The sequence below is a fragment of the Lissotriton vulgaris genome, chromosome 1_1 (assembly GCF_964263255.1).
Source record: "Lissotriton vulgaris chromosome 1_1, aLisVul1.2, whole genome shotgun sequence".
NCBI classification, from domain to species: Eukaryota; Metazoa; Chordata; class Amphibia; order Caudata; family Salamandridae; genus Lissotriton; species Lissotriton vulgaris.
Window position 1 is genome coordinate 1,764,958,159 of NC_141685.1, and position 24,306 is coordinate 1,764,982,464.

General features: G+C 46.1%; 1 protein-coding gene across 2 annotated transcripts in view; it reads right to left on the reverse strand.

The window, feature by feature from the left end:
• Positions 1-24,306, reverse strand: part of USP44 (ubiquitin specific peptidase 44) — a 182,430-nt gene that overhangs the window by 19,005 nt on the left and 139,119 nt on the right. For both annotated transcript variants that reach the window (XM_086919071.1, XM_086919072.1), the window contains exon 5: positions 22,902-23,107. In XM_086919071.1, coding sequence (XP_086775197.1) covers positions 22,902-23,107 — 206 coding nt within the window. The remainder of the gene's footprint in view (positions 1-22,901; positions 23,108-24,306) is intronic.

Below are 24,306 nucleotides of genomic sequence, written 5' to 3' on the forward strand. Positions count from 1 at the left end.
GACGACATCAACACTTATCATGATGTCTTGCAAAGAGGGGCTCAACATTGCAATGTCTGCACCCCAGGTCACTACAACTGATTTTTGAGACTTCACCAGAGGTCTGCTTCTCGACCATTGCTACCATTGGTCCCAGGGATTATGGATCCGGTCAAGGACATATTCCTGACTCCAGCGACCATCAAAGCGGTGCCGGCTCGCATCCAAAAAAAGTACAAGCCACCAACCTCTGACCCGGTCTTTGTTAAGGCTGATCTCCCCACAGACTCAGTGATCGGGGCAGCAGCTCGAAAGACACAGGCGGTCACTGCTTCCTCCTCAGTTCCTCCAGATAAAGACAGCAGATCGCAGGACTCGTGGGCTTGCAAGGTCTGCAACTCTGCCGCTTCTTCACTGAAAGTCTCCAGTGCAGCTGCGCTTTTGGGCAGGTATGATAGAGCCTTATGGGATTCCATGGAGCGGTTCAAGTCCAAACCGCCAAAGGAAGACCAGAAGGACTTTGAAGATACACTAACAGAGGGCTGTCTGGTGGCGAACCAGATGATTAGCACAGCGGCGGACGGCGCAGTGCTTGCGGGGCATTCGTATGCCCATGGAATTGCACCAGAAGGTAGTCTTGGTTGCGCCTGACAGGTCTCAAGCCCGATGCGCAGCAACACATCTTGAATTTACCTTTTTCTGGTTACTCTCTTTGGTGAACACACGGACTAAGATGGGTAGAATGAAAACCGAGCTGGACACTCTCAAAGCAGTCGGTTTGAAGAAAAAGGAATTCAAACGCCGTTTTAAATCCAAGGGCAAAGGGGCTCAGCAGAGGGTTCAAACCCCTCAGTGGTCCCAGAATAAGAGTCAGGGCAATACCCAGTATCGTGGAGGAAAATCCAATAGAGGTAGTCGCCAGCAGCAGCAGTCTTGAGCAGTGGCTTCCTCCGCCTCCGTTGCCCACTCCTGTGAGAGGAAGTGCTTCACAACATCTGGCAGTGGGCCAGCATCACAAAAGATAGCTGGGTGCTGAATATACTGCGCAATAGATACGCTCTACGTTTAAGAGCGCCCCCAAAGGAGATTCCACCAATTGCAGCTGCTTCGGAAAGAGGCGAGAGCTCTTCTCCAAAAGCAAGCGATCGAGGAAGTACCTCTGTCTCAAAGAGGAAGAGGAGTTACTCCAGATACTTTTTTGTCCCCAAAAAAGATCAAGAGGACAAGTTTTGGCCGATTTTGGACCTTCGTCAGCTGAGCAAGGTCATAATCAAGGAGAAATTTCGCATGTTGGCACTACACCAAATATGCCCACATCTGCAAATAGGGGATTGGATGTGTTCGGTGGACCTCCAAGATGCGTACTTCCATATTCCTATTGCAAAACGTCATCGCAAATACCTGCGGTTTGTGGTCGGCCACAAGCATTACCAATACAAAATCCTGCCCTTTGGTCTAAAGTCAGCTCCACGAGGCTTTACCAAATGCATGGCAGTGGTGGCAGCGTTTCTTCACAGAAAAGGTCTTCATCTATCCTTACCTGGACGATTGGCTTCTGAAAGGTCCATCTCCACAGCAAGTGAAGCGCGACTTCCAGATTGTCTGCAGCAGCTGCACGACCTCGGGTTGCAGGTCAACATGGAAAAATCAGTGCAGCAGCCCACCCAGACCATTCACTATCTTGGCTCCGTTCTGGACACAAACGTGGGTAGAGCGTACCCTTCGGAGGAGAGACTGTCTTCCATGAAGCTAAGATGCAGGCTTCTGCTTCAAGCGCAGAAACAGGCAGGTGGCATCCCTGCTAGGATCCATGGCATCCTGCATCTTTCCGATTCCCAACGCCAGGCTGAGGATGAGTCCTCTACAGCAGACTCTGGAGGACCAGTGGGATCAGTCAACAGGTCGCTCGGAGGATCAGATCTCTTTCCCAGGCGGCTAGATCTTCTCTGTCATGGTGGACTCAGCAGCGGAATCTGATGGTGGGAGTCCCTTTTCACCAGCCACTACCAGTACAATCGGTGGTAACAGATGCGTCTCTGCAAGGCTGGGTGGCACACATGGGGTGCCTTCAGATTCAAGAGCGGTGGTCGGCAAAAGAACAGACCTACCACATCAACATGCTGGAGCTTCGAGTAGTCCATCTGGCTCTGAAAGCCTTCCTGCCTGCAATAGAGTCAGATTCGGTCCTGGTCCAGACGGACAACACGACGACCATGGACCATGTCCAAGCAGGGTGGAACTCTGTCACGGCCTCTCTCCCTGGGGTCTCAGACCATCTGGCACTGGTTGCTCGCCCGGAATCTCTCGGTGGTGGCGGTGCATCTTCCAGGAGAGCTAAACGCCAAGGCAGACAGCCTCAGCAAGCACTTCGAAGATCAGCCAGACTGGGTGCTACACAATGAAGTTGTGGCAGACCATTTCCATCATTGGGGTCGTCCGGACATACATTTGTTCGCGGACGGCAAAAACAAAAAATGCCACGCCTTCGCGTCCAGATTCCACCATCCAGGGACGAGGGGGAATGCTCTTCTGATGGACTGGTCAGGAACATTTGCCTACGCCTTTCCTCCTCTCCCCCTGATCCTGAAGGTGGTATCCAAGCTCATCAGATCCAACATGACCATGATTCTGATAGCCCCAGACTGGCCACGGCAGTGGTGGTACCCGGACCTTCTACACCTGTTGGTGCTTCCACACAGGAGACTGCCTTGCAGGCCGGACCTCCTGACCAAGATGGGCGGGAGGATTCTTCATCCCAACCTTCCCTCCCTGAACTTGACAGCATGGCTCCTGAAGTCCTGCAATACGGACATTTAAATCTGCATCCTGATTGTATGCATATTTTGAAGCAAGCGAAAAGGCCATCCACAAGAACGTCATGCGTTTAAGTGGAAGAGGTTTTTTCTTTGGTGTAGAGACCGTCACTTTGATCCTACGAAGGGGCTGGAGGATATTATTCTCCCTTACCTTCTGTACTTAGCAAGATCTGGTCTTAAGTATGCTTCGATCAGAGTGCATTTATCTGCCATTACAGCTTATAGGAAGTCACCTAGTCAGCCCTCCTTTTTCCAGATGCAGGTGGTCAAGGACTTCTTGCAGGGGTTGAAGAAAGTGTATCCCCCTGTTCGAAACCCTTCTCCTCCGTGGGAGTTGAACCTGGTGTTATCAAAGTTGATGGGTCCTCCTTTTGAGCCCATCCACAGAGCTTCCTTACAGCACTTCTCTTGGAAGGCCGCTTTCGTAGTAGCGATTACATCAGCGCCTAGAGTAAGCGAGATACAAGCACTGTGTACCAATGAGCCTTACACTGTTTTCCACCATAACAGTAGTCTTGAGGGCACATCCTTCTTTTCTCCCTAAGGCGGTGTCTGATTTTCACATAAATCAGTCCATTTCCCTGCCATCTTTCTTCCCTGATCCGGCGACCCCAGCTGAGCGGTCACTTCATTCCTTAGATCTCAAAAGGGTGCTTAAGTTCTACTTACAGAGCACAAAAGAGATAAGGAAGACTGATCAATTGTTTGTAAATTATGGCTCCATGAGAACGGGCTTCCCAGCCGCTAAGAGATCCATCTCTCGATGGATTGTTTCATGTATCACCTTAGCTCAGTGCTTCCCAAACTGTGCGCCGAGGGAACCCCGGTGCGCCGTGATGAGAAGCCAGGGCGCCGCGCCGCCACGCACCTTGTGGGAAATAGGTTGCAGCAGGCTATGAATAACTGAGGGGACAAAGACCCGTAGGTTGTGACCTGCCCTCGGTACAGTAGTTGTAAAGAGGAAACCGAGGGCCTTTGGGTAGCTAGGAATGTGCAGGGCCGTCAAACATTCCCATCTCGGAAGGAAAGCACAACGGATTTTTTAAGTGAACAAATAATTCTCATTTCCTAACGGCGGAAAATGTTCTGAGGGCAGGGGATTGGTTTGTACAAGTCTTGGTTTTGGGAACATGCCATGCCCGTTACACAAACAGCACTCAGGACATCCAGTTACTAAACTAAATATTCCTGTAATTCATGCAAATCAGGAATGCTTCCAAAGGACTGGACACATTCCTGATTTGCATGAATTACAGAAACTCCGATTTATAACAGTCACTTTGCTTTTATCAGAAATCTACATTATCATGGAATCAGTCAGCCGTTACTGAAGTAACAGGTCCATATGTGGCTGCTATTAACAGGCTGCCATTGTAATGGTAATTCACTAGTTGTTAACGCAGTCTGTCACTAAACAAAACATGCTATATGCCTGTATATCCTCTATGCAACGGAGGCTCAATTAGTCGATGTCGAGATGTTTAAAAACTTGTGGTTTCTAAATGGAATGTATAGCTGTAAAATTGCCAACTGCTGGCATCCAGTAATATCACAACTCTGCTAGGAATTATAGCGAGTCACATGGGGTTCGACTTTTAAAGCAGTTTGGTAGGACAGCCCATAAATGACATGGGCTTAAAATAAAAATATGGAAGACAAATGTTTTACCTGGATTCTCATACACCGGAGATGGTTACATGTCGGAAATTAGTGAAATTATGCCGCACAGCCATGCCCGCCCATGGCGCCTATGGTGATTGGGCACATTTAATCAAATTTGGCTTGAATCTTTGTATCGTTTTTCACTTAACAAGTTTTTTTGCTTTTTTTTTAAAACTGTTTATTGAAAATGATGCAGGGCAAATAACAGTCATATGGCACAGACATTGGGTAGCACAGGGTACAATAGTCATTGGCAACATTATACTCATCAGCAAAAACAGTGGTATGAAACTCATTCCTATTGGTACTTACCCCGAGTCCCACCCCACTTAACAAGTTTTTATTAAACTTATCTTTTTATTTTGTTACAAATATGATAATACCTTCATTGCATCCCAATTAATTTAAGGAAGACAACAGGAAGTACTCCCGAACTCAGGCTTACATCCTGCACACCGGTAAAAAATGGTGGGGAGCCACGGCCAACTGCCAATTAGGTCAAGGGAGCCACAGGCCAAAAAAGTTTGGGAACCACTGCCATAGTTGATCAACTGGCGAAAAGGCCCTTACCGTTACCCCCCAAGGCGCATTCCACCAGAGGGAAAGCGGCCACTGTTGCATTCTTACATGACGTCCCTATGTCAGAAATTTGTAAGGCCGCAAACTGGAAATTAGTCCATACTTTTACGAGGCACTACTGCCTAGAGTCTGATTCCAGGGCTGATGCTCAAGTGGGCCAGGCCTCCTTGAGAAATCTGTTTGGATAGTGTTTTTTTCCTTCTATCCTAGCTTGGTGTTTAACTAAGCATATTGATGGTATTTACTATGTTTTTCCTTTGCCCCCAGGGAGATTAGGTGAGGCTCGCTATTCTATTCTAATGCTTATGACTATTGATGAGGATCCCCTGGAAGAGAAGGATTAGTTACTTACCTGTAATCCTAGTTCTCTTCCAGGGGTATCCTCATCAAAGTCATAAGCAACCCTCTCACCTCCCTGGGCAAAGGATCTTAGTTATTTTTGGAGATATTAACTATTTGTTGCATGGTTTTTCAGTCTCGGAAAAGAACAACTGACCTAACTGTCACCCCTGAGGCAGGTTGGGAAGCTGGGGGTCATGAGTGCCTTAAAGGCACGGTGTCAGTTTTATTGCATGCAGCTACAGGTTAGCTTTTCAGTCTTTTTAGACTGTTTGCAATGAAGCCTGGGAGCTTCCTATGCTTTCAGTGTGTTATGAGAATTTCTACTGCTTTATGAGTATTAAAACAGTTCTTAAACAAACTTTGTTGTTTCTCATGTTTCTAATGCATGTTGTTAGTGTATGGTGGAAATTCTTTACAGCATGATTCAGCTCCAGTGTTTATTAGGCTGCAATTGTATTGTGTGTATTATATATATATATATATATATATATATATATATATATATATATATATATATATATATATATATATATATATATATATAATGCTTATGACTTTGATGAGGATACCCCTGGAAGAGAACTAGGATTACAGGTAAGTAACTAATCCTTGCTGAGTACAGCAAGTGGCCTGGAGAAGCTCACAAAGGCAGCATGCCTTTGAAGTTTCCCCCTGCCCATCCTGGGGAGGAGACCTAGCACCTCGCCCAGGATGTGCATTGTTGCAGGCCCAGAAGAGCGGGGGCTCTCCACCCAGGGGTCCAGCAACAGGTCTGCTGTGTGGCAGCCTAGGCAGCCTCTCAGACCAGACGTGGATTGTAGGTTAGGTTTCAGGGGGCATCTCTATGATGGCCTCTGTAGTGCATTTTACATTAAATCCCACACTGGCATCAGTGGGTTTAATGTGCTGAGAAATGCTGTGGAGTTCATGATGCCAACCTCCCAGTACCATATACTCTTAATGGCATCACTGCACTTACAGTGCCCAGGAATGGCCCTGGGTACTGTAGAGGCACAGGGCTCATGCACCTGTGCCCACACCACTGGCATAGGGCACCCAGCTAGAGGAGTGACTGATGTGTGTGGCAGTGGGTTTGTGGGCATGCACACAGGGATGTGTGCCATGTCGACTGTTTAGTTCTGTACCAGGACACTCAGCCTGCAAAGGCAGTGTGTGTGTGTGTGTGTCAGGGTGCAGGGCCCCTAAGGGTGGCACAAAAAGTGCTGCAGCCCTTAGGGGTCTTCTCTGGTTACAATGCCCTGGGTACCCAGAGTACCATTTACCAGGGGCTGACATGTGGCCAGCGATGCCAATTGAGTTTTAGTTTCAACACAGTTTTAGGGAAGGAACACAGGCCCTGGGTACCTGATTGGCAGGAGACCAGGTCACACTAAGTCCAACAGCAATTCAGCAAAACGTGGGGGATACCATGCAAGAAAGATGGCACTTTCTCACAGTGGGTGATGAACTACTGCTCCGGACTCAAATATTTACACATTTGTATTTAGTACAAATGTGTGTGTAGTCGCATTACAAACAGGACACATTGCTGATGAAGGCCAGAGAGGTGCACTTCACTATAGAATGTGTTCAGTCTTGCATGCAGTTTCCACCTTGCTAAGATAGCATTCAACTTTTTTGTACAAACCATGGGACACTTCTTCCTTTGGATACAAATTTGCCTATTAGATGCGATACATGGGAGACAAAGAATTTCAATTTACCAAAGAAAGCTTCAACTTATACAAATAATTATGCCCCAACATCCAGAATACACAGGTCTTTCTGAAGCCGTAGTTTGAACCTGACAAAATACTTGTTAATGAGCTCTCTGGTCTATATGAAGGTGTAATTGCTTCAGGCATATACAAATATAGTGATATTAATTAATACAAACTTAGAAAACAATGAAGTGCTGACTAACAAGCAGTGGACATGGGTACAATTTGTGATGGTTATGGAGAGGAAACAAGTGGGTTCCTATTAATTGGGAGGGGATGGCTTGATAGTTTGTAAAAGGTGAGTTTAAACTTCATTCAGGATTTCAGCAGTTTAGGATCACTGCAGAAATCTGTAGGGATGGCAACAGACTTAAAAAGTCTGCTCTTTTTTCTTGCTAGCACATTTTCTTCTGCAGTTTGGCTATTTCCTGAATTTCTGGTATGGTGCTGTCTGCTTGAAGTGGTCAGACTTTGGCCAGATATGAAGAGAACTTCTCTGTAGTAGTTTTGCAACTGGAAGCATTTTGGGGATAAACATATGCATTTTGGGTCCAGAATGATCTTCGTAGTCTTTTAGGTCTCGCCTAAAATACAGCATGTCTCTAGTCTCAAAGAGACCTGCTGTATCTAGGACATGGGCTTGAAAAAGAGGCCATCTTTTTCACTGGTTCTTCTTGCTGTCCTTTATAAATGCTGCCTTTTCATTGGTGAATACCCTTATTAGTCTCTTTTTGGAAAACTGTATCCTCCCATGGGGACTGCTCCTGTTATATGTGCTCTTACTGTTCAGGTATTTATACTTTGAGAAAAGAGGCAGGCCAACCAAAGAGTTAAGTGTTCCGTTTTACTTGTGCTTCAATCCACCTTCATTTGCTTGCCATCCTTTAATCTCCCCGTATCCTCCCCATCAACACTCACTAAACATGGCTCATTAGCCACCCCCACCACCCCTCCAAGGTCACTGCTAATTTCGCTTGTTTTGCCATTTTGTCAATTTGAGGGATTTGCAGGACTGTCATTTAATCTCCTCCCCATAACCCACTTGCACAACACTGCTTGCCCGCCCAACCTCCAAGATAGATGGATTGATTTCTTCTCCTTACTTTAAATTAGTAGTTTATTTATATAGTGCACCTATCCAGGCGCTCAGGGGAAATTAAAGGATCAACCTATTACCACAGGATGTTGAGCCTACACCACACTCGAACATGGATCCCATGCACCCCAGTGTGCAGCTCTGACCGCTGCGTGATATTCTTTTCCAATCCATGTTGCAGGGTGCTGTACCTTATGTGGCCAAAAGAGGTCCCAAGAGACTAGTGAGTCTGTGGTACTGCACCCTCACAACACTGCTTGTTTTAATGTGGAGTCTGAAGGGCCATTTTCTCTCCCAGCACTACGGCACCACTGCAGGTGTTTTATATTAGCATTGTTTACGTTGTTGACGAGCTGTGAAAGAAAAATCTAAACAAAATCTGGATATTTGTTAAATGATCTTGAATAGTTTGTAATAGTCCTCTCCCTTATTGACTCCGTTCCTCCCTTTCAGTTCTCAGTTTCTCGTTAGGTTAGCCCTCTACAAATAAATAAACATGCAAACGTGAGAAATGAGAACTGGATTTAATTGCTAACTGACTATTAGGTAGATGTTTGAATGTTCTCAATTTGTAATATACATAAATATATTTATTGCTTTCACACAGCGTTATAAGTGGGCGGGGACGGAAGGGCACGGCGTGCCCTTACTTCTTAAAATTATGTTAGTCCGTTCCCCTACTTCTTAGTTTTGAAAGAGCGTACCGGGGACTGTAAAATTGCCATACTTTAAAGTACACCTTTTTTTCTTTCACGCATGAGTGGTGCAACGTGAATATTCAGAAGGCCTCTGCACTGCGCCCGGCCTCCTCTCCTTCCCCGCTGGGTCTAATGGGCCTGCAAAGTGAGCCTGAAAGGGCCATCAGTGTAGCATAGTGCGAAAACGGCTACTCTGATGGCCCTGCGGCTGCTGTGAGCCCGTGATCACACTTCATTTGTGAGGACGCTGCCAGCAAATTTACATGCCAATTTAATGCTGCTATTAGTTGGGTTTTGTGGCAGTGATATTCACAGTGTTTACCTGCCGAAGCAACGTTCATCAATGCCTACCAGACTGTTTCCCGGCAATCTCGGCCCGGAGGTGCACCGGGGCCGTTTTCACGCCACTTCTAGTTCTGTTGAGTGTTGTCCTCCCCATACAGGCCCCGGTGTAACACACCATTCCAAAGATGTTTGAGAAACCCAAGGGCAAGAGTGGTTTTGCACCCATAACCAAACGAGTAAGCTCATATTTGGAAGCAGTATTTACACCACCTCCTGACCCATGTGCACATGATTTGGCAGATTTAATAATTGCATGTACTAACAGATTCGCCCCCCTGCAAAGCCCCATTGATAATGACGCCATCTGTGCAGACAAATCTTTTCCAACTCAAGCAATGACAGCCCCGGCGTTTGACCCCAGTATTTAGGAGTCTGTTAGTGATTTAAGAAAATATTCCAAGGTTCTGAAGTCTATGATTGGTGACCTTATGGGGATGATGAAGGGCAGGAGCAGTGATGGGGCAGGGCAGGAGCAGTGATGGGGCAGGGCAGGAGAGGAGACGTGGAAGGAGAGGCAATAGGGCAGGAGAGGTGACCGGGCACAAGAAGTGACGGGCAGGTGACATGACAGGCAGGAGAGGTGACGGGGCAGGAGAGGTGACGGGGCAGGAGCAGTGATCGGGCAGGAGCAGTGATCGGGCAGGAGCAGCAACAGGGCAGGAGAGGAGACGTGGAAGGAGAGGCGACGGGGCAGGAGAGGCGACTGGGCAGGAGAGGCGACTGGGCAGGAGAGGCGACGGGGCAGGAGAGGCGACGGGGCAGGAGAGGCGACGGGGCAGGAGAGGCGACGGGGCAGGAGAGGCGACGGGGCAGGAGAGGCGACGGGGCTTGAGCTAGAGCAATAACCGGGTGTGAGCGGTGAAAGGACAGCAGCAGTGAACGGGGCAGGAGCAGTGAACGGGGCAGGAGAGGAGATGTGGAAGGAGAGGCAACAGGGCAGGAGAGGAGATGTGGAAGGAGAGGCAACAGGGCAGGAGAGGTGACGGGGCACAAGTAGTGATGGGGCAGGAGAGGTGACTGGGCAGGAGAGGCGACGGGGCCGGAGAGGCGACGGGGCCGGAGAGGCGACGGGGCAGGAGAGGCGACGGGGCAGGAGAGGCGACGGGGCAGGAGAGGCGACGGGGCAGGAGCGGTGAACAGGGCAGGAGCGGTGAACAGGGCAGGAGCGGTGAACAGGGCAGGAGCGGTGAACAGGGCAGGAGCGGTGAACAGGGCAGGAGCGGTGAACAGGGCAGGAGAAGTGACGGGCCAGTAGAAGTGACGGGCCAGTAGAAGTGACGGGCCAGGACTGTTGATCGAGCATGAGCAGGAGTACTGACTGGACAGGAGCAGTGAAAGGGCAGGAGTAGGCGTTTCCCAGGGCGACTGGAAGGGTAGGGGGCCAGTTTAGTTTGGGGGGGAACGGTTTTGTACAAGTGCAGGAGTTTTAAAAACACTGCAAAGTTATTTGTATATTCAGCAGGTTTCAGTCAACAATACAAGTGCCAAGATAACTTTGGTGATCAATGTACCTGCTGGAGGGAGATGGGAGCATGTTTTGTCTAGTGGCTATTTTACTCATCTAAGGTAGTGCAGAGGGGTAATATGTCTTCTGCAAAGAACATGTACCATGCATATCAAAGAGCAATATGTTATGTGTATAGTTCAGTGGGTACTGCATTGTGTTCACTTCCCGAATGAAAGGACACTTGAATACATATGGCCTGGCAGTTCGGGCTGGACTGTTCACATTGGGCGCAGGATCAAGACTGATTTGCATATGGCTGGGTCCAAACTGGAATGGCATGGTGAGCAAAAAACGATGGATTTAAGCCCCAATCTCTGAACTGGGGTGAATGTATGACCTTGTTCTGCATTCTGTCCATCAATTGTTCTTTTTGCATTTGTCACCCCGAGTGGGACAGGTATGCTCGGAAATGAGTCCTGTGCTCTCCATGCCAATGGAATCAAGCTATCCTGGCTGATGAGTGCTGAAAGCCCGAAACCGGTCCTAGGATGCTTGTTTCCAGTCCAGGGAGGACCTGGCCTGGCAGTTCGGGCTACACTGTTCTCATTGGGCACAGGATCAAGACTGATTTGCATATGGCTGGGTCCAAACTGAAATCGCATGTGAGCAAATAATGGATTTAGGCCCATCTCTCTGCACTGGGGTGAATGTATGATATTGCTCTGCATTCTGTCCACTGGCTGTTCTTTTTACTATATTATGATTGAGCAGCCAGCTGGCTGACATGAATATGAAGGAGCCTTTGTGGGTTTCTGTGAGTCTAGATTCTCCTGAAGAGTCCCTTTCTCTTCTGAGCCCTGCTTAACACATGTGTATAGGGGGAGCCCTGCATTCATGACCTCAATGTTTGAGACAAAAATAATCATGGATTTCTGAACAATGAGAGTAAAAGCATTAAGGTAACATGTTGTTCCTGCTTATATTTCACATGCTTTACATAAACCTGTATTCTCTATGAGTGTTTGCTTTTTCCTGAATTAAACCTCAAATAAACATATCCATTCTTTTAATTAAATAACGTTATAAGCTGTAACTGGTCAGTGAAATGCTAAACGTACTAAAAATTGGTATGTTTTGCTATTTCTAGCCACACCCCTGACTCCGCCCACTGATTCAATCTTCGGTTGTTCCCGCCCCCTGATTCTCCACCCACAGTTCCCCTACTTTTTTTTCCCCACTTCGACCACTGCTTACACAAATACTTTCATGTCAGACCCAAGTATAGCACAGTTTACATATGCATAACATGGCCTCATGGGACATTGTGTATTACAAGTTGAAAGACCTGTTCATAAAGCCCAAAATACTTGAAATTGCTATCTTACGATCATCCCGATTTTGGATTTATCTAGGTTACTTAATATTTATAGCTGCTGCCAATACATAAACCGATACCTAGCATCCGTGGAACGGTTTCTGGCTATTCAGCCATCAGCCAGGCTAGCTTGAATCCAGTGTCAAAGTGAGCAAGGGACTGGATTCAAGATAGCCTGGCTGATGACTGCTGATATCCCAGAAACCGGTCCCAGGATGCTTGTTTCCGGTCCAGGGAAGACATGGCTTGTCAGTTCGGGCTGGACTCGTCCTATGAGGCACAGGGTCAGACTGATTTGCATATGGCCATGTCTGAACTGGGGTGGTGGAGTGAGCTAAAGAATGATGGATTAAACCCAGATCAGTTGACTGGGGGTGAGTGTTTGATTTGCTCAAACGCTCCGCCCATCATCCCCTTTGGTATCGCTTTGTTCGCCCTAAGTTGGCAGAGTATGCCCAGACCTGGGTCCCTTGCTCACTTTGCCAATGGATTCAAGCTAGCCTGGCTGATGACGGCTGATTAACCAGAAACCGGTCCCAGGATGCTGGTTTCCGGTCCAGGGAAGACATGGCTTGGCAGTTCGGGCTGGACTGTTCCCATGAGGCACAGGGTCAGACTGATTTGCATATGGTCATGTCTGAACGGGGGTGGTGGAGTGAGCTAAAGAATGATCGATTAAACCCAGATCAGTTGACTGGGGGGCGAGTGTTTGATTTGCTCAAACGCTCCGACCATCATCCCCTTTGGTATCGCCAATACACAAACAGTTCACCTAAATTCTTTCCATTATTGTTTGGGAAATGCACTCTTACACTATGAAATTTCAACATGTTCATTCGATGATTGCTGTAGTCTGTGTAACCAAAGCGTTTTAAAACTGTATTCATGTTGGCGCATCAGGGAATAGTGACGTTCATTTATAGTGCTTCGAGTTCCTAGCCTGTGCAGAAAGCACTGTGAATATGTAAATTTTAAAATTTGATTACACACATTATATGGCTGCTTCAAAGTGTGTAAAATAATAAAACAAGTGCTTTCAATATATAGGTTTTAATAATACACAATCAGATTGAACCAAGTGCAAAAATATTTTGCAAATTGTCGATTAAATGTACACTCAAGAATTCGGCTACTAACACCTTTAGGTTACCTCTCAAAAATAAATCTTTATCATGAAGCTTCAAGTGACTTCAGCAATTAAAGTCTATACCAGTTCCTAAGCAGCTTTTCCATTTGGTGATTAATCAGTCCCACACAATATCTTTTTGCTAGAGGGCACCATGGTGAGAAGGCATGTTTCTTCTTTATTAATTTCTACCCCTCCTTCCATTCGCTTTCAGATGGAAGCTCAAGGGTGGCATTAACCATTCAGGGGCAGTTGCTTTTTAAAAGAAGTTTGAACTTTTTATTTAAAAAATATATACATTTTAAAGCGGGCATGCCATACCCACAGTTCTCCCCCACTTTAGCCTCAAGTGTTCAATTGTCTGTTCACAAGCCCTCCAAATTCATCTGCAGCCTAAGAAACTGATACTGACAAATATGAAGGAATTTTCTTCTTTTTTGCACGAATGGTAGCATTACACAACTTTTGCATGCTTTTGTTTTACAGAGTCAGATTCCATACCACTCTATGAATGTACATGTTTTTAAAAGAATGGTGAGGGTTATTTTTACATAAATGTTTAACTTCTACTAATGTCAGAAAGCCATTTGTTCCAAATTGAGCAGTGCTTTAATAAAAAATTTAAAAAAATGCATGCAAGGCTGCCGTGATACAGGTTTTTCATAGAAAAAGCATTGCACAGTAGAAGACTATTGTATTTATTTTACATATTTCAATTGCCCTGCATTACTTGAAGTATATGAAACAGGAGAGCATTTCAAAATAAAGGAGTAAGTACTTCATGCTGTATCAAATACTACAGAAAAAGACAGTTCATTTTATTGAGTGGTGGACGTATATTTGTATATGTATAAAACACTAGCATTTACAACGCCAATAGCTTCAACTCCAGCAAATGCGAGACCCATGCATTTCCAATGCTTCTCATTTGGGTGGTGTCATTGGATGCCTTGTCCTTTCCTCAGACGTCAGCCACCAACAGGAAGCTCTTTTACGTTGTTGCCATCTTTAGATAGTTTCCCCCCCTTTTAATTGGTGACTTATCCTTTGCGTGCCTTCCTCGTATTTTCTCACTCCTCATTGACCTCCCGGTTTAGCAGCCTCCTCATCTCTGGGGAGGTGGGAAGGTGCATGTGAATCAAGAAAACTCTTAAAGCCATAAATCTAGTCCTACAGATAAGTAAAAGTTTTGTTTTGTAGTGTGAATCTTTTCCTAATACACATGCTATGCACTGATGATAGAACAGTATTGCCCCTCATGGGAGTTTGGGTTGGTATTAGTTTGAGGATGTAAACAGGTGCTTTAGTACTTTACGTCCCAGCTTTTCCTTTTTTGTTGCTTGGGTATCCACGCAGCAACATTGTGTGACTGTGTCCGGAAGACCATGTGGCCGCCATACAAATACCTTTTATGGCGACATTTGCTATAAACGCTAATATGGCATCTTTCATCCTTGAAGAGTGTGGTCTTGGTGTCTGTGCAAGCCATAGACCAGCTGTTCTGTAGCATGTCTGGATTGTTTAGACAATCCCCTTGCTGACAGGTGCATCCTTGTTTAGTGCGAATGAGATTAACTGGCCTTCTTTCCTGTAAGAAATACAAGACTGTCCTTAGCTCCAGTGAGTGTAGGGCTCTTTCTGTCTGTGTTTTTGGATCTCAGAAGAAGCCTTCCAGCTATAATGCTTGATTAACATGGAAGTCGGAGATGACCTTAGGTTAAAAAAGTGAGTTTACTTTTACCACTGTCCTTTTGTATTTGTAAAGTGGGATCTTGCAATCCTCTTCATAAGGACGGGACTGCAATTAGGAAGGCCGTCTTGAGTGTCTGGCATTTGAGATCTGCTTTGTGCATAGACTCAAATGGGGACATCACATGTTGTGTCAACACGAGATTTAGATTCCATATGCAGGCAGTCCTTTGTGAGGCAATACTCCTTGCCCTTCCAGGAACCTCTTAATCACTGGGAATTTTAAGAACTCTCTTCCAAGGGCCCCTATACAGACCCCCCAGGATATTGCGGCATGAATTAGTAAATTTAGCGGCACAAATCTGGAAATTTAGTGGCACAAATCTGGAAATTAAGCGGCATTTTCTTTTGCAATTTTTCCAACATCAAACAGATATCTTATTTTTTTGTTATTTTTATAACATGAAGCTATGTATATTTGGTTTATTTAAAATTTTGACAATTTGTTTTAGGAGCCGACTAGCTACAAGCGATGGAATTGCATGAAAACGTCAATGAGGACAAAACAATTTGGGAACCACACTACACAACATTACATTAGTGGTCTTTAGAATGCAGGAGCCACAGTCCCAGGTAATCCAGTGACAAAAGCGTGTGGTACTTGGTAGGAATAGGGGGTCAAGTGTGCAATGCAGGATGAAGAGGCCTTATGTGCTCAGTAGGAATAATAGACCTACAGCAAGACGTTGAAGTCTAGGAGAAGGGATCTGTTGGGCAGTGTAGATGGGACGGGGGGGGGGGGGGAGGGGAGGGTCTGATCTCTGGTGTAGGAAGAGGAATCCTGATGAGATCTGCTGGAAGAGGGTGATGATGCCTGAAGTGCTGTTTTAGAAGAGGAGCGATGGGGTGCTGTGTGCTGTCCGGGGCTTTAAGTGGGACGGGTCTAACCGGTGCTGAGCACCGGCAGTTTTTTTTAAAAGGGACCTCAAAACGGGTCTCTATCGGGCTCTCTTTTGTGCCCTGGCACAGGCGGTCCGTTTTTTCCCGGACTGCATCCATGTGTACGTGCTCACACTGCTCACTTCTCACTAGTGGAGAAGTAGCAGAATGACGTCATGCCAGGGGAACGTTGTAGGGAAAGAGAAATCCTTTATAGAGAGTCATTTTCTCTCTAGATTTCCCTTCTCTCGTTGAAACTCCGGAGCAGCAACATTGTCGTGGTGTCACCAGGGCTTTAAGTGGAAGTTTTTTCAATATTCTATACAAGCCATAGTTGCTGCTTATTTGTTATGTAACTAACAAAAATTGACAAAGCCAATAGTCCTGACTTGTTATAGGTAGGATGTTACTTGCTGTATCATAAATCTGGATGAAATGACAAACAGCAAAATACAAATCGGGCAGCACACTGTGCTCAGCACAGATTTTTAGCTTGTGCACGTACTTAATTAAATTGGCCACGCCCCATCGAGACTCCACCCCTCCGTGTTTTTTCATCCCACTTAAAGCCCTGGTACTATCCATGTAAGTAAGCGCTTTGTGCTCAGATAGGAGTAGTGAGCGTTCTTAAAATGTTTCAATGCAATACGATAAAAGAGTGAGAGTCCTTGTGAACTTTGAAGAGTAGGAGGCAGTGGTCTGCTGTTTGGGAATAGAAAGGAGGGCTGATGTGCAGCGTTCAAAGTGGAGCCCTTGTGTTGGGCAGTCGGAACAAGCATACCCTTCTCTAAGTGCATTTTGTTCTTTGAACAAATGTTGTAAAGTCTCTACTTTGAAAGCTGAAGGCTCGTTGGTGGACAGGCGATGGTGTGGATGATACCGCGTGTCCTGAAAATGTTCTAATTTGGGGTTTGAACTCTGCCTGTACAGCTTTGCCGGGATGTGCGGCCCCGGCACAAAGCACTCTCCCCAAGGCCTCGCCATGGGACAGCGCGCCCGGCTAGCACAGGTCCTGGCACAGGACACTAACCCCGGAGTTCAGAAGTCTACACCTTCAGCGAGGCAGGGATCTCAACGCGCCCAGAAACCAGGAAGGCTGTGAAGGTACATTTGCTGATCTCGAGCTGCCCCCCACCCTCATTCGGTCACTCTGCATCAGGAGCTGCCTCCAACCCTCAGGGCCACGGGCACTACTGCCTTCACCTCCTTTATTCAGCCCTCCCCAGGGATTTGCATGGGATACAGTCTCAAAACGAGAGTTTAGGGCGAGAGCCACAGGGCCAATAGAAAGGGTCCACTTGCATCCCTTGAATTTCATGGGCACTTTAGAATAAATTGCGGCATTTACACAAAATTGCAGATTTCGTGATTTTATTGCAAATCGAGATATCGCGAAATCCTGGAGGGTCTGCCTATAGTGTACGCCACTATGCCAGAGAGAAGGATCTTCGAGAGGTATACGATAGCCCCTCATCTAGAAAGTGGGTGAGGTACCTGAGCACCGTGGTTTCTTGTGCGCAATTGTCTTCTGCTCTTTGTTACACAAATGTATGAATCTTTTCCAGTTTGCCCTGTAGCACTTCCTTGTGCTGCCTCTACTTCCTTATTTGAGGATTTTCATGGTCTTGTGCGAGACATGGGTAGCCAAACTCCAAGTAATCAGGAACCATGACCAGCTGAAGGTTACAGGCTTAGGATGATATCTCTGGCCTCTTATCACCAAGACTTACTAACAAAAAATAAGCCTCATCTTCTTGCTCTGTGCCATCTCCAACAGTTCAGAAAACCTGTCCGTCTGGCCAAATAATGTGAGATAAGCATCAGCGTTATTGGTACCTGTCGGCACTTGTTTAACACCAGGGGTATCACTGGAATTGGCAGGAAGTACATGTAAAGCTCCATGGCCAGTCTATTGACAGGGCATTCCCCTCAGACTGTCTGTGTGGGTACTTGGATGCAAAGTTTTGGCACTTTGCGCTCTTTGGTGTTGCAAACAGGTCACTTGTGTGATGAGTAAGTAGGTCTACTTAACACATCTGCTTCTGTGTTTTGAACCTCCAAAAGGGACAAGTGCTATGCTCTTCAGGATGATCCATTTCATATGTCCTGCTCTTGCTCCCCCCAGTTTGTTGAGGTCATCGTGGCTGCATTGTCCTTTTTAAATCAGAACTGTTTTTTCATTGACATGTTTAGGAAAGATTTCAATGGCGAAAACATTATTTTGAGATCAGTTTGGTTGTATTTTACTGTATCATCCGGAATCCATATCTCGATGTTTAATTTTCCCATGTGAGCCTACCAACCTGAATGGGAAGTATAGGTCATGCTTGTCACTGAGGGAGTTGGATATTTCAGAGGCCTGCCCAGTGTAATGCTTTTTGTGTTCCACCACGGTCCTCTCTCTACAACCACTAGATCCTCTCAAATTCCGGGTGCCAAAGACCAGTGAAACTACAGCCAGTGGTCAAGCGGTCTCAGGTGTAGTCTTGTGTGCCACTAGGGCTATGCAGGATGCTAGCCCATTACTTTCCTATCTATCCTCCCTATCAGAGATCGTCCTTTATGGTAAATAAGAGTTTGGTCTGTCAGTGCCAAAGCTATTTTGTAGGCCGTGAAGGCTTTTTCTTCGTCAGAGTTTAGTCTTGCTCACAGAACGTCGTTTGGTGATTACTTGCCTATGTTTAGGGAGAAAACCAATTAGTGGTGTGAGTGTTAATATTCTTTATGCACTCTGAACAATCTAGTCTTTACTAGCCAATTGTCTAGGTAAGGGTAGACATGCATCTTGTCTCAAATGTAATGCCACTAGAGCAAGGCACTTTGTGAATATCCTTGGTATAGAATTGATCCCAAAACGCAGAACTGATAATGTACCTTGTCCATAACTAATCATGGGAACTTAGTGTGGTGCTCTCCGGCATGTGCAGGTAGGAGTCCTTGAGGTCTATTGGTGACTCAGTCTCTATTCCGAAGTCACTGCATGACCTCTTGCAGCAGGACTATCTTGTACATTTGCAGCTTTATTAATTTATTCAATAGAAGCAGGCCCAGTGTGGTTATCCAGTTCTCACAGTAACTGTAACATTGCATGTCTGTTTAGGATGTCCTTGACCTTCTAGTAGTCCCATTTTCTCATGTTTGTTGCAAGAGCTTCTCTTTGATCTAATGCGTGTGGGATTCTTGATCGTTCTATATGGTAGCAAGTCAACTCCTTGTATGCCCTGTTCATTGAAGAGGGGTGCCTCTTCCTGCAGCCCTGACTTGCAGTGCTGCGGTATTGGAAGGGAGTGTGCTTTGTGAGCGGGCTTGGGGCTCAAAGCTGGGATAAAAGGGGGCTGGCTGTGATGGCTTCCCTTACCAGTGGTCTTCATTGTGCTGGCCCTCCTCTGAAAGTTCCCCCTGAACTGGAGAGCTCCACTGGCTTTGGCAGTTGGGCTGAGAGTGGTTCAACAAGAGGCACCATGAAACTACTAAACACTATTTAAGTGCCAAAACTGGACTTTTGCATTTGCTGGTGGAGCACTCCACTTCACCCTCTGGCCCAAAATACACACACACACACACATTATACACACACACCTCCAACAGCCTGCTTCCCGTAAAAACAGACTATCACGCTCTAGTTCGCTTACATGAGTTATTTATTGCAACCACACACAACCTAGTAACTCGCTTCAACTGCCAAGCGGTCTTTGTCAAACAGATTTTAAAAATTGCTGTGATTTGGTAACCACTTGTTGGGATGGAATACTTTGTTAAGCAGTTATCGAGCCAAAGTACGTTACTGGTCAGCGCCCCTACTTTGATTTATTTTGACCTTACAAGTCAGGGGTAATCCCCTCTGACTTATAGTGGTTATGGTTCTTTTAATCCAGACCCTGTATGGCACGATTATATTCAGGAGCACAGCTCTGTTAACCCCCACCCCCGGTGGGGTGACTATTAGTTCTAGTCTGTAAAAGGTACAGTTAATTCTCATAACTAAAGTCCTTGGCCTTCTTATAATGCACATGCATGAAGCATGCCTTTATTATGTGTTCTACATCTGGAGAGCTCTTCAAAATACCGTATCACAGATTGAGGGAGGGGCAGGGAGTAACAACCCAGCATCCATAATCTTTTGGGATCCCAGCAGCAAAATCCTACCCATTATACTCTGTCAAAGGAAGCGCATTTCTAACTTACTACTAGCAGCCAAGCAAACAATACTAGGATCAAGGAGTAGCACATTGGCAGAGTCACCAGAAACATGGCACCAGTGCCTCTGGTATTTACTAACACAAGAAAAGGTAGCATATGAGCTCAAAGGAATGGCACTGATTCAACAGAATGTGAGTCCCCGTTATGAAAAAACGTAATAAGAACTGAGATCTGTATTGCCAGACCAGACTGTGCATCCTGGTCCCATTTGACTAAAATATATGCTAAACATGGCTGTAGGCGGGGGCGTGGCCGGGCTAACGACAGGGGGGACTGATAACCAAAACCGGCCCTGGCAAAGTGCTTGGCCGGCTCCCTGGGGGTGTGACCGAGCTCTTTGTCGGGCCGGTTTTCTGCCGATTTTGTTACAGGGCTGCTTTTGCAGCTAAGCTGCAAAAACGGCCCTGTAGCAAAAAAACGGCTCCCTGGGCCCAAAACCGGGCCCCACCCTTGCGGCGCACCGGGGGATTGCCCGGTGCCCGCAACGGCCAGTCCGGGTCGGACTACCGACCAAGATGGCCGTGTAGCTCTGCAGCTCCGCTGATCAGTCTCACATCCTAGCACTATAGCCTTACAAAAGCAAGCCAATCTGCCCACCGAAGATGTGATGATTCCGGTTACTCGGGGCGTAATAGTTTCCGAGATATGCCGAGGAAAAGAGCGCAGCCGCAGCGAGGCGGCTGCGTCACACTGCGCACACCAGGCATTGTTCGACATTGGGGAGGCCTCGAGCTGTGATCCCCGATGCGCCCAACCTCACCCTGCTTTGTGAAGGACTTTGGAGCTAGGGGGGGGGGGGGGGTCAGATTACTGTCTGCGATCTAGAGACCCAGAGGCGCGGCTCCCGACACGGCGGCCGCTATCAGCTGGTCCCGGCAGCGGTCGGGCCCATTTGTATCGCGCTAAGAGCGAGCTGACTGCTAGCCTCCTGCGACTCACTGAAACATGCCTGCTGCCTGCATGCTTTACCCTGGAGGCACTGCGGCAACAGGGGCCGCCGGTGAGCCTGGGGGACGGCCGCCCAGCTGGGTGATTTTACCAGCTTGTGTGCACAGGGAGGATGGTGGACTATAGAGGCTAGCCGTGGCGCGCAAGACCCGCCCTTTGAGACTGGCTGCAGCGCCGTGATCGTGGCGCGGCTGACAACATTGCTCATCTTGGGTCTGCAAGGTGTGTTGGCAATTGAGCAGACCACATACAGTATCAATAAGGAGCGTGGATGTTCCCGAGTGTATGGGGTGAGCTAAAGGCAGGACACTTGTGGCTTCTTTATTCTGCAGCACTGATTAGCTCCTATTGACCTCTTTACACAGAGTGCCATGCTCTGTTCTCTGAGAGGTTGAGCCCATCGAAAAATTGCTCAGGTGCGGGCTGGCCATATTGGTGAAGATGGTTAAGAAAGACCCCAAGGAGAGATTACTGCAGTTTGCCAAGCCCAGCGTTCCTGATGCTTCAGCGGACACCAAAATGGCGGAGAGTGGCGTTGAGAAAACACGCACAATGGATGTTCCCCCTGCCGAGACGCCATCATGGCGGGCATGCTTCCGTTCAATTGACAGCGGGTTCGACTCTTTAGATAAGAGACTAAATACAATGGTGGGCCCCTCTGGAAGTGCAAGATAATCGACTAGACACAGCGGAGGGAAGAGTCTCCGATCTCGAAGACAGAGCAGCGCAATCCGTGAAAAAGCTGGACTGCATTGAAACATTTTTAAAGTCCATAGCTTTGGTTGGGATGCATATGAGCGATTATTATTCATCATTATGTTGGGAGAGAAATTATGCATGTTCCTTATTTGATAAAGGGTTAAGTCCCTGCGATGGAGTAAGCAGGGATGGGAGAGATTATATGCTGAGTTTTAAAAATAATACCATGACTTTATTTGATATGTTCATAAGGTACATAGCTCTTCGCAATGCGCACTACACGCAGGGCTCAACACTTATCCCGATGGCATGTGATGGCTTATCCATGCACACAGACTTAACACTCCTTAGTTGGAATGTCAGAGGATTAAACAAAAATACGAACATGGCTGTAGGCATGTAAAAAAGTTGCGATACAAGGTGTTGGACTACAACGCATCTGGACTGTTTCAATGTGGTGGTCCCCGAAGGGGTGGTGTTAGAGAGCAGGTGGTTCGGGAAGAAGGGAAGTTTATATTTACAGGTTGAAGATTGAAATGCCTGCCTGTAGATTTGAGTCTTTAAAAACCCAATGAAAAACTAATGACAAAAAAACACTTCCTGCCTCTATAGGCAGTAAGCAACACCAATTTTGAAAGATTGAGAGTTTTCTGGGGGGAAAAGGCCAAAAATGCCAAGCTCTGCGCACCACACTCCTGTTGACAGGAGCCAAAAAAAGCGACAGACCTGGAGAAAATACACCAGTATCCCATCATGCCCTGTTTGTGCCAGTGTTCTTCCTCAAAGGAGCAGTGACAGCTCATCATCTCTAGGCTCCAGCCTACTTAGCAATATTACCCTGATTTTATCTCATTTAGACATTTAAAAAGTGTTTGTCACTTTTATTAATTAGTAGTTATTTATTGTTACTTACAGAAAGTATGCAATGGTTGGCAAATGCAGCCTATAATTGGCTGTTAAAAATGGCTTCTTAATTTTACTCATCTTTTATTTTTCAAAGAGTGTACAAATGTTTATTTTGGAAAGTGTGCTCTAGGATCAGGTAAATGAGTGACATTTAGTGCTTCTAGTGATCAGTGGAGACCACAAAGGAGAATTTGGTATGTCAAACAGTAGCCACTGTTTTGACAACAAACTTGAGAAATTACATTTCTGGAAGAAAAATACAAACAATCCATTTGTTTTGTTAATCACAATGAAAAGGAGAGGAGGAATTGCAATTTTCTGGAAAAATACTGACCTCCTTCAGGATTGTAGCAAAAAGCAGTGTAATGTCCAGACCCAAATCCTTTCCCATGGTGCATCACAACTGCAGAGAGGTCATAAATAAAGCATTCTGGTATGAGAGTTTTTGTTGATTCCCTGCAACAGTAGGGCTCCATATTTAGCATCTGATCAAAGCTAACATGCACTCCAATTTTCTCGCGATGATTGCGGCCAGACCACCTGGTAAATAAAGAAGTGTAATCAAACTTTTGCCTTTCCAAAGACTTAAAAACTGCAATATTGTGAAAAATGGACCACACAACTTTAATGACTAAAACCTTTGAGCCCAGGGCCTACTGTACACAAGGCTATTCTCACCATTTTCAATTGGAAAAGAACGGAGACAAAATTATAATTGAAATATAGTTAGTCAGGGCTCAATTTCAAGTTCCTGTTTCTCGCTAATCACTTGCTGCTCTATTGACAATTTATTAAAGAAAAACATTTATTTTTGCAGCTTTAGTGGATTAAGATACATTTTTTTTATCTTAGTGTTTTATAGAGCGCGAACTTGACCCGTTAGGGTATCAGAGCGCTTTACAGGAACAAAACCGTATACAATAGATTTGAAGTCAACAAAAGTACACAATACAGGAAGGGGCGGGAGCTGGGTGTATAAGGGATAGAGGGTACGTATGTACATTATACATATTACTCGAGATTTCCTAACTGAATTGATTTACATAAATCGTTATCATGAAAACCTACCTACACTTGTCGTCCTGGCCTTAGGGAGGTTTTAATATTTCCTATGTTTATGTTTACATTCATTCTGACAGCTCTGGACAGAATCTATTATCTGCCTCACTTTGAGGAGACAAAGCAGACATGTTGCTTTATTCTTTAACACATTTTTAGGTCTTGCCTACGCAGTGCGCATGCACTGCATAGGAGACCTTTAACAGTCGTTCAGCTGTTTTTCGAAGCACATATTCGTGCTTGTGGCGGCATACAGCTTGTGGGAGTGCGCAGCTGCGCTACCAGCACGAGCATGTGCTTTGAAAAACAGCAGACTGCGCATGCATGAATGAATGCATACAGCATTTCCCAATCATTCCTTTGACTTACTTTTACTTCCTTCTCCTTTCTACCTTGCAGATCCCAATAGTTCATTGTGTTCCTTCTCAATTCTTCTCCATAGTTCCATTCTCAGTCTTTATTTCGTCCTTCTTTCATTCTCACCCTGTGCTTTATTTGCGGACAAAATAGTTCCTCTCCAGCTTTTTTCTCTCACCTGATGCCACTCACTTCAGTTGTTTATTCACGTTCCTTCCTTATTCTCCAATGTTATGTATTTCCTCTATCTTTACTCATGTTTTCATCTACCCTCGTCCATTCACTTTTAACATTTTCACTTTCCTTCTTCCGCAGTCTTCACC